Below are 10,978 nucleotides of genomic sequence, written 5' to 3'. Positions count from 1 at the left end.
GGTCTCTAAATTTTTTTTAAAAAAGTATTATTGTGTGTATGTGATATGTGTAAATATATATGGTGAGTGTATCATGGTGCACATGTTGAGATTAGAGGCCAAGTTGTAGAGTTGGTTCACGCCTTTCACCTTTATATGAGCTTCAAATTGCCAGTCTTATGTTGCAAGTGCCCTTACTTGCTGAGCCACTTACCAGGTCTAGAGAGGTCCTTTCTAAATCATCCATAAGATTGCAGAATATCTGCCCACCTATCATCTTCTGTCTTGTATGTCTGTTTTTTACTGTTTCCCACCAAGAAATAAGTTTCCTGAAAGCAGGGATTTTAGACAGCATCTGGCAAAGTCCTTGGCACACAACAGCCCTCAGTAGCTATAGCAGGTTCGCTCATCGCCCCTTAGACATATAAAGCTGAGACCCTGTCAGTCCTTTTGTCCACCTCAAGGCCCTTCAAATTTTTTCATTGACTGATGAACAGAAACAAAAGAGAAATATTCATTTTTCTATCCATCGTAGAATGAATATTCAGCAAGAATATTCATAAGAATGAAGCACTAGCTGGGTGGCGGCACACGCACGCCTGTAATCCCAACACTTGGGAGGCAGAGGCAGGCGGATTTCTGAGTTCAAGGCCAGCCTGGTCTACAGAGTGAGTTCCAGGACAGCCAGGGCTACACAGAGAAACCCTGTCTTGAAAAATCAAAAAAAAAAAAAAAAAAAAAAAAAAAAAAAAAAAGAAGCACTAAAAGATGTACAACATGGATACAATTTGAAGAAGAATTCAAAGCTATATAGTATATGATTCCTATTGGTATGAAAGGTACAAGGAAGGACACTCAGAAACAAAGCAGAGTGGTGACCAGGGCTGAAAGAAGAGGGTGAGGAGAGCTACTGCAATGAAAGTTCCCTTCAAGCTGGATTATAGTTATGGGTGTATAGCTCCAAATTTACTGAAGTAATGATCAAATGATCAAATTGTACACAAGAACAAATTTTACAGCATGTAAATTATACCTTAGTAAAGCTACGGTAATTTTTATTTGGGGTTGGAAATGTAGCTTGGAGATGGGGAGATTGCTTGACATGTTTCAAGGCTCAGGACACAGCCTCTAGCACTGAAAAAACAATGTATACTTAACATTTTCCCCCAGGTGGCTGTCATAGTTTAATATATTGTTTGTTGCGAGACCTTCCTATTCCTTCCTATCTCTTCACACACTAGAGACTGAACCCAAGGGTTCTGAACTACATTGCAGACATCTTTTTACTTTTTAAGACAAGACCCACTTTATAGTCCAGTCAGTTCTTGAGCTTGTGATACTTGTCAGACTTCTTCGTGCTGGTAATGCAGTGGCGTGGCACATCGTCCGACTGTGAATAACACTGGCATAAAATAAACTAGGCTTCCAAACACTTAGGAACAGGTTGTCAATACTGTGGTGGAGGCGGTGTCTGACGGGAAAGCCACGCCCTAGGGGCGTGGCCACGTGAATCATCCTACCAGTCAGAAGGCCGCGAGGGGCGGGAACGTGATGCGTCCTTGTTACGTCACTACCGCCGGAACCTTTTTTTCCTATTTTTATTTTTTTTAGTCTGATTTGGTCCTTGTATAGGAAGTTGTTTCTCTGAAGGGAAGGTAGACAAAATTATAAGGCCACATTCTGAAGGCTATCTCAGTTCTGTCCGGAGATCCATACTAACCCTAATTCGGAAGTGACTACTGGCCGCAGAGGACAGCCTCTCTTCCGGAACGAAGACCTTACGGACAGTTTGTTTCCGGGGGGTTGCCCGAGACTGGTGCCCCGTTGCGCCCCGCCCCTTACACAGCCACGTCCTACCGGAGCCGCAGGGTTGGGCCGCTACGGGTGAGGGTTGTGGGGCAAATACTGAGGAGGGTCGGGACCTTGTGGTAGAGGACCGTGGAGGGACTGCTGGGGCAGCCCTGGCCGCGCCGGGAGAGACGTACGTGGGCAAGGCGGATGCAGAGTCCGGTGAGGGTCGCGCAGACTATGGGTCTGCGGCGGTCAGCTCAAGTCAGCTTTTCCTTTTACTCTGTGGGGCTGAAAGCCTGCTTCGCTGTACGGGGTTGGTAAAAGCAGAGGCTTCCTCTGCACCTCACGGGATGCTGTCGGCCCTGATAGCGTGTGCCACTGCTGCTTGGTTGGGTCAGCGTGTTTGAAGTCTGCTCCTTTTGCAGTTGATGACGAAGGTGGCATGGTGGCAAGTTGTTCCATGCATGGGGGACTTATATTGTCTTGATTCTGGTGCTCAGAGGTGTTTCATGGTGCTGCTGAATATGGTCAGTGGAATCAGTGACCAGAGAGAGCTAGCCTAACAGCTTACCACCTTTCCACAGGCGCTTACTGAATGTTTATAGAAAAAGAGGCCTTGTTTGTAAAAAGGTTCCAGGATACAGTAGTGCTGAGGTCTCTGTTTATGGTGGAGGTATACTGACAACTCAAAACAGTTGAAAGTATTAGCTTTGTGCAGCATTCGGAAGAGTTTTCTTTTGAGTCAAGGCAGGCCTCTGTGACAAGAAGCGTCTGTGCAAAATTATTGAGAGGAATGTCTCAAGAAAAGTGAACAAGAAATGTAGAGACCCTATGTAGAGTCAGTTGTACTTCTGGGTGCATAATATAGCCAGATAATGAACAAAATACACAGCATGTGAGGGGTACAGGCATAAGTAGGAACCCCATTAAAGCGATCTCCAGTTTAGGCTAAGAGGTTTGTATTTTATTGTCAGTAGGACATTGTAAACCATTTACAGATGCCTCCTGACTTTTACTTTTATAATCCTTTAATGACTCAGTTACAGTGTACCTTGAATGGAAAGAAAAGGAAAAAGCTGAATATGGTGGCACATGTCTGTAATACCAGCTCTTGGGAAGTCAAAACAGGAAGACCTCAACCAGCTACACAGCAAGGCCTGAGGCCCAGGCTACATAGCAAAAGTCTATCTAAACATTCAAAAGCAGATCAGAAAGACTTTTCAGTGCTTAAATGTTATAGAGTCTGATAACCTGAGTTCCCTTGAAGCCCTGTGGTGAAAGGAAAGAACCCACTCTTCAGTTGTCCTCTGACCTCCACACACCTGTGCGTATGAACACAGACACAATTTGTAAAGTCTGGTTTCCTCCCTATTTCTCAGTAAAGAAACAGAAGAAATTAAAGTTATTCAGATTAAAAATAACTGGTTTTTGGCCAGTTGCTTTAAGTAGTGTTATTTTCTCAAGTGAGAATATAATTGCAGCTTGGCTTTCACTATTAATTTTGAACAACTGTTGAAAGGAGAAATAATTACACTTGTTTAGCAAAGGCATGAGTAAATCCTGTATCTTACTGTATTCAACTCTAGCAAAATTTTTGTATTCATTTTTCTCTGGTTTTTATTGATGAGGAAATAAGCTGAGAGTGGCTCAGAAATCTAACAATATCTTACAGCCAAATGGAAAAACAGGATTTGAGGCAAACATATTTAACTGGGAGGCCTTTGGTTTTTACTTATACAGAATGCTACTTGCTATTGTTCAATAGTGCAGCATCAACCAGACATCTTCAGGAATTCCTGTTTTATTTTTGCCTGTGCTTCATGTCTAGTTGATGATAACCTCAGTAATGGAGTAGCTGTTTTTTGTGGATCATGTTTATGGACTGCTGGGGAAACTGGAAACCTGTTGCACCTGAGATGGTGGTTTCTCAATGTGAAATCTGGCCAAACTGCTAAAGTTAGGTATATCTTGGAAATTTCTCAGTGATAGCTTTGATTTGCTATCTAGAAATGGGGGTGCAAATGGTTAAAAATGAAACTTCGAGAAGTAGTATGTGACTGTAAGCTTAGCATTCAGAAGGTGGAAGCAGGAGAATCTCCATGAGTTGAGCCTTTGTTTAGAATCCCAGACCCAAAACAAACAAGTTGAGCTGGCTGAGATAGCTCAGTCAGTAAAGTGCTTGCTATACGTGCATGAGGACGTGAGTGATTTTGATCATTTGCCAGAGCTCATGTAAGAAAGCTAGGCATGGTAGTGTACAGTTGTAACTCTAACGCTGGGGAGGTGGAAACAGTCAGATCTCTGGGGCTTACTGGCCTGCCAGCCTATTCTTAGTGATGAATTCCAGGTCAGTGAGAGATACTGTCTTGAAAAACAAGATGAATGGCACCTAAAGATGTGCAAATACATGTGAACAAAAAGAGCCAAATTGACCAAACAAAAGAAAAATATAACAATAGTGAATATGATCTCTTTGTTTAAAACAAACAAAAAAAATCACAAATGTAGTATGTATTACCAAAAACAGGGTGTGTGTGTGTGTGTGTGTGTGTGTGTGTCTGTGTCTCCACCCCCACCCCAGATGTCTCATCTTCCTTGGTGTCTAGAGATTTGCCCTTGTCAGCAGTGTGAGGTAATGAGACCCTTTATGGCTGAATCATGCCTACCTAAATTCAAAGAAGACTGAGGTTAGACAGTAAATGCCAGTTTACTGACCACCAGGCAGGACATCTGTCAGAAGCCTTACTCCTGGCCCAGTCCAGAAATTTCATCTGTAGGTCCACTTCAGGGGGGCTAGCTGATTGTGAACGGGAGCCATCTGAGTGAATTAACCAGAGTCAGTTATAGTTTGGCTATACAGTTATAGCCCTCTGTTCTGGAGGACTGTACCATTCCATCCATCTCTGAGAGCAGAAAGGACTACTTAGGAATCAGATGTCTTGCTCAGCACAAACTCAGATTAAGGGGAAATAAGAGGCAATAGGTGGTAGCCTATCTATCACCTATCTCCTCCAGCTTGTGACAATTTGATGCATTTGTCATCAAATTTAAATCAGTGGAACTTGAGTATTATTGGCTAATGTTTGTCTAGTAACAGTCTAAGTCATAAGCATTTCCACTGCCTCTAAGGCATATCTCTGGGACTATTTGGCTACACTCCTTTTGTGTTTATCCTATACTAGACCTATATGTCATTGGCTAAATTGATAGGCTAAGATGACGTCATTATTGGTGAGCTCCTTCATTCACAGGCAGTCATCAGTCACAGAGGACAAAGTCGGAGGCCATGTGTCTGCAGTGACAGGTGTCATTGTGCTAGCCCTCCTAAAGAGTCAGCATCACACCTTGCTATATAATTTCCTTGTGTGAATTTTTTTTTTTTTTTTTTTTTTTTTTTTTTTTTGGCCAGGGTCTCAACTTTGTAGCCCTGGCTTGCTTGTAACTCACTATGTAGATGAGATTGGCTTCAAACTCTGAGATCCACCTGACTCTGCCTCCTGAGTGCTAGAATTAAAAGCATGTGGTACCACACCCAGCTTCAGTATGATTTATAAGCTCAGGATGTAGGTTATTTTGTCATGAAACATGTTAAACATAGAACAGAAAGAAAAATATGGAACTTATTTTGAAAAATATCACAGATACAAATATTCCTACAGTGTGCCTGGAAGGTTATATTTAAGTCTGACCATTTGACAAGGAAATAAGTTAGTAATACCATCAGCACACTTCAGTGTTAATAACTAATTATTAGACTCATGGTGAAGTTATATTTTCTTAAACTTAACCCACCATAGTGATTACTGGTCTTGCTAATAGGTAAAGGTGGATGGTTATCTGCTGTGAGATGCCTTCTCTGCCCACTTTCTAAGTTAGCTGCCTTTCTGTGTGTCCTTGGATCTCCCTTCAGGATCACCATTTATTAGCATACTATCACCTCATCCTTTAAGTAACCACTTCTTTAATTTTCACTCCTCTAGATCTGAGTTGCATAGCATACAGTATGAGCTTTGGCTTTGCGTATAGTCATCCCAGGAGTTTGATGAGCATCTAGGCCTGTCTAGTTCATAAGCTGCTGGCCACAATGGCTATTTACATTCAAATTAAACTTAAATAAAATTTGAAGTTCAGTTCCTGTTTCCACAGGGACAACTACAACAGACTACAAGCACTTTTTAAAAACCTTGGAGAATCTTTGTGGCAGAACTTCTAATAGCTGGCACCAGGAGAGACTGCCTGCCTTAGGAAAGGGCTAAAGTGTTGCTAGTTTGATATTTTACCCTCAAAACCTAGGATGTTGTGGGTGCTCGGGGATTGTGGAGTGGAAATCTGTATTTGTTTTCTATACAAATTTTCTATACAAACTCAGCCTTGTAACTGTTACTTAAAAATCTAACAAATTGTTTCACAATGCATTTTTCTCTTTGTCCTCTCAGGAATCATGGTATTGCTTGGTTTGACTTCAAGCCATTTATGAGACATTAAACCTTACCCTGAAAATGGAAAGCAGCATGAGATTCTTCTTAGAAGCTCTGAGCTGTTGCTGATGGCAAAAAGCAAACTTAATCTAGAGTTACTTGTAGCTCCTCAGAATCTTCTTAGTCTGGGCTGCCCTGACCATGGATGGAGCATCAGCCAAACAGGATGGCCTCTGGGAAAATAAGTCCAGCAATGATGTTTCATCTTGCCCTGAAGCCTCACTAGAGAATGTAGGCTCTTTGGCCAAACCACCTGACCAACAGGATACAGCTCAGGGTAAGTCATCAGGTCATTCTGTGATCTAGCACTGCACTCTGAAGAAGAGGTCAGCTAGTGTTTTGGAGGGGGACATGAACTTTTCATTAGTAATCTTACAAATATTTTCATTTGGTGCTAATTTTAGATAAAGCACAGTCTGTAGTCAACAGAATAGGAGATGTGCCATGGCCAAAGCAGAACTGCTTCTGAAGGCTTCTATTGGATTTTCACTGGTGAATTAGTGCTTGAAAGTCTACCTTTTTGGTTGATTGGTTGCCAAACTTTGAATAACTGGGATTGATTAGTGGTCTAAGATTCCTGAATCATGTTTCTCTGTTGTTTGTGTACCATTAATAACTCAGGTGATTCCAATATCCCATGCAGTTGGGAGCTAGCAATGCAATATGAACTTTAAAAAGATAATTATCTACTGGTTCTCTAGCAGAAATTACATTGTAGGTCTTATAAAATGATGTTCCAGCAGTTAACTTGCAAGTACTCATTTTCATGCCTGAGACAGTGGGTTCTTGCACAGAACAACATCTTAGATCAGCCAGTTAGAAGATTTATGTTACCCATCATGAGCAGTTTTAGGGGTTAAAAGAAGTAATGTGTGTAACCACTTAGATCTACCATTTAGTGAGATTCATAGAATCTATGCATTGGGTATATGTGAGGTTTAAAGATATGATGTATATAACATGTAAAAAAGAGCTGGAATGTAGCTCAGTGGTGCTTACCTGACAGGTATGAAGCCCTGAGTTCAGTCCCTATACCTAGTGAGCATCTAGTAAGAGAATGTAGCCATTTTTATCTTCCTTTTGTCATGATGTTTATATGTAAGTTTGTGTTTGGAAACAAAGTCTTCATACATATTGGATCTTGCTTTTAGATTTTAAGTGTAGTATGCTGCTCATAACTCATTTTGTTTATGAATCTACGCGTCAGAAAGTGATATTAACACTTGTAACTTGTATCTACGCGTCAGAAAGTGATATTAACACTTGTAACTTGTATCTGATATGCAGAATTCCTGCACCCTTTAATAAAGGGTGGGACCACAATCCTTGCACCTTTTAGTAAATCAAGACCTTTGGTAAAGCTGACGGTGTGGAGCTATGCTGTACAACAAAATGATTTGGGCCTTGATGATGTCTGTGTTCTACTCTCTACTTAAAGCTTTCATTTTCAAGGAGGAATGGTGATGACTAATAGGAATTTGTAAATAACAACCCCATTTTTACTTGGCTTGCGCAAAAATAGCGACTTTCCATTGATATTGGTGCCTATGAGATCTTAAGCCACTGAGCCTGGGAATACCTTAGGATGAACCCTCTCTCCCTCCTTACTGATATGATAACTGGTTTATCCACCAGGGGAAGGCAGAAGAGAGTCTAAATTTGTCTTAATTTTGAGACCCTCTTCTTTATCTTTTTTGAGGAAGAAACTGTGTTTTAGTTCTTTGCACAGGAATGGCAGTATGTAAGGCTGGGTTTGGGCCATGAGCACAGTCCTTGTGGGTAAACTTGGGTTTTACGTTTTTTAAATGTTTTTGAGGCTTTCCTCAAACTTGCTATATAGTTAAGGTTGATCATGAACTCTTGATCTGCCTGCTTGTATCTCCTGAGTGCTGAGATTATTATAGGTATGAACAGCCACACCTAGCTCATGAAGTTGGTTTTTTTATGATACCTAACTCTTGCTCATCCAGCCAAAACAAAATTTGATTTCTGTTCACTTTAGCAGAGTCACTCTGATTAGAATCATCTACTTCTTTGGAGAATGTATTTTGACTTTACTTTGAAACCAGCCCTTGAAAATGTGAGCTTGGATTCTGACTAGCCTGGCTGTCACTTACACATTAGAAAAATCAGCCTTGCTTAATCCTCTGCTCCTCCCAGCAACACTTAAAGAAATAGATTTTCAACGTTTGGTTTTTATTTTTCTTATTTAAGTCAGAAGGAAACATGAGTTAAATACAGCAGTCATAGTGGAGAAGATGAGGCTGGCTTACAGGTGAGGACACAGGCTTTGCCCCAACTTCCCTTGCCTTAAGATAGGTATGGTGGCTGTTTTCCTGAGAGTCAGAGAAAACAGACTTATAAAATACAGAAATGCTTTCTCACGGGACCTATATATAGCTTATGTCTGGAAATGACTTAAACTTTTTCAAACAATGTGTCTAACACACACACCTTCTCTCTCTTTACAGATGCCAGTGTTGAGGTAAACAGAGTTTTTAAGGAAGAAGGAAGCCCAGATAGATCCAGCCAGGTGGCCATCTGTCAGAATGGGCAGATCCCAGACCTTCAGTTGTCTCTAGATCCCACAACAAGCCCAGTGGGGCCTGATGCCTCTACAGGTGTGGATGGTTTCCATGACAACCTAAGGAACTCTCAGGGAACTAGTGCTGAGGGCAGTGTTAGAAAAGAAGCTTTGCAGTCTCTCAGACTCAGTCTTCCCATGCAAGAAACGCAACTGTGTAAGCATCCATTCCCTCTGGACTCTTCCCACCCCTTTGCTATCAGCACCTTCTACTTGGAATCAGTGCTTGACTGCTCCTGTGTGAGCAGTTCTGAATTGCCCTGTCTTATTTTTGTACTGAATGGGGGAGGCAGAGGGATGCATCTTAATGATTTAGCTTCCCTTTAAGGAGTGCAAATATGTCTGGATGTTGAAACTTTCTGCCATCTAGTACTAGCAGTGGTATCAAACTCCTTGACAAACAGACCTCCCATGTCATTCTTCATGGGTGGCCAACAAACAGGCAGGGAATTAATCTTAAAATGGTGAACCAGATTCTCACAAGATCCTTTGCATGTTTATATGAATACCTGGATTTTTTTGTCAGGGTCTTTAAAAATGAAATGTATATGCCTGTAATTAGCTATGTAAAAGACTGAAATTACTGGGAAGGGTTGAAAATTGAGGTCTGCTTCAGTGCCACTTAGGAAGGCCTCCATGTACAAAACAGAAGGGGCTAGAGAGATAGCTGAGCAATTAAGAGCATTTGTTAGTTTTTGACCTCTTATCTCTCTGCTGATGTTTCACAGACACATCTGCTGGTATTAGAATTAAGCCACAAACCCAGCCCTGGTGAGAGAGGCTGCCTTGGGTTTGCAAGTACAGTAACTTTTTAAGTTAACACACACACACACACACACACACACACACACCAGTTGGGTTTTATATTTTAAATCTTTTTTTTTTTTTTAAAGCATTCCCTTTGAATTTACTGTCCTTGAGTGTGAGTTCTGGATTTGAGCTCATTTGTCAGGAAACTGATGTAGCCTGCCTTGACCCTCAAAGCAGAGCCCTCTAGGTCTTCACTCCATACTAAGTGCTGCAGAAGGACTAATCAGCCATTTTGTTTATTAAATGGACAATGTCTGAATAAATAGGGTTAAATAGACTCCTGATTTTTACATGGTGTTATGACTTGTTACTGCAGCAGTTGAGATAATCTGTGAGTGTAACTTCCTAAGAAAATAAGTCTGTGTAATGAAGCTCAGTGTAGCTGTGTTCAGTGGCTATGGCCCTCAGTTTTCTCTCAATCTGGAAATTGTCATGGAATATAGGTGGCTGTGTGTTTTCATAAGCTAAAACATACTGGTGATTCAATCTAAAACATCAGTGATTACCACCAGGTTTTTTGTACCCTGGTCCTTATTAACTCCTCAATGGCCATTTCCCTTGCAGGCTCCACTGCATCTTCATTGTCCTTGGAAAAGGAGGAGCAGGTCCGACTGCAGGCCCGGAAGCGGCTGGAAGAGCAGCTGATGCAGTACCGAGTTAAGCGCCATCGGGAGAGGGTGAGTCTCTTGGATTGGAGTCTGGACTGTATCCTGTCTCCTCTGTGAATTCTGAGCACCTCTGAGTTCCACAGCATAGAACTTGTCCAGTCCACCTCTGGGCATTCCATTCTTCTCTGTCTCCTTTCCCTTTGTGATCTTTTCTAGAAGTTATTGCTCCTATGTTTAACTGCTGCCTTTAGGATGTGTGTCATCCTCCCTATGCATTCCCACCCTGGGGTTATATTAATTTGGTAGAATGACAGGATTGAAGTTTTTCTAGAGGAAGTTAGGCTAGAGAGATGGCTCAGTAGATAAGGGTACTTGTTGCTAGTCCAGAGGACTTGGGTTTGATTTCCAGCACCTATAAGACAGCTCATAACCCTCTGTAGCTCCAGATCCAAGACATCTGACACCTTCTTCTGGCCTCCGAGGGAACCAGGCATACACATGCTGCTCAGATATATATACAGGCAAAACACCTGTGACATAAAGTAAAAATAATTCTTAAAGAAAATTATCTTGACCTACATAGCTTGAATTTTTCCTTTATCTCAAATATCACTCAGACCGTTTTGGAATTTCTAGCTAGTATAATGAAATAAGAGTTAGAAATACTAAAAAACAGAAGGATTGGTGTTATTTGCAAGTTGATAATGCCTTAGAAGATTGTGAGTACC

At 41.4% G+C, this 10,978-nt stretch overlaps 1 protein-coding gene across 4 annotated transcripts in view; it reads left to right on the top strand.

The window, feature by feature from the left end:
* The first annotated feature begins 1,591 nt into the window (after nt 1–1,591).
* Nucleotides 1,592–10,978, top strand: part of Golga3 (golgin A3) — a 47,874-nt gene continuing 38,487 nt past the window's right edge. Inside the window, exons 1-4 of one of the 4 annotated variants that reach the window (XM_052168423.1) lie at nt 1,592–1,863; nt 6,207–6,525; nt 8,720–8,989; nt 10,207–10,319. In XM_052168423.1, coding sequence (XP_052024383.1) covers nt 6,390–6,525; nt 8,720–8,989; nt 10,207–10,319 — 519 coding nt within the window. In that variant the 5' untranslated portion in view covers nt 1,592–1,863; nt 6,207–6,389. The other 3 variants (XM_052168422.1, XM_052168420.1, XM_052168421.1) reach the window with 3 other exon arrangements.

This window comes from Apodemus sylvaticus, chromosome 22 (assembly GCF_947179515.1).
Source record: "Apodemus sylvaticus chromosome 22, mApoSyl1.1, whole genome shotgun sequence".
In the NCBI taxonomy this organism is placed as follows: Eukaryota; Metazoa; Chordata; class Mammalia; order Rodentia; family Muridae; genus Apodemus; species Apodemus sylvaticus.
Note: the sequence above shows the minus strand (reverse complement) of the source record. Positions and strands in the feature narration are given on the sequence as shown.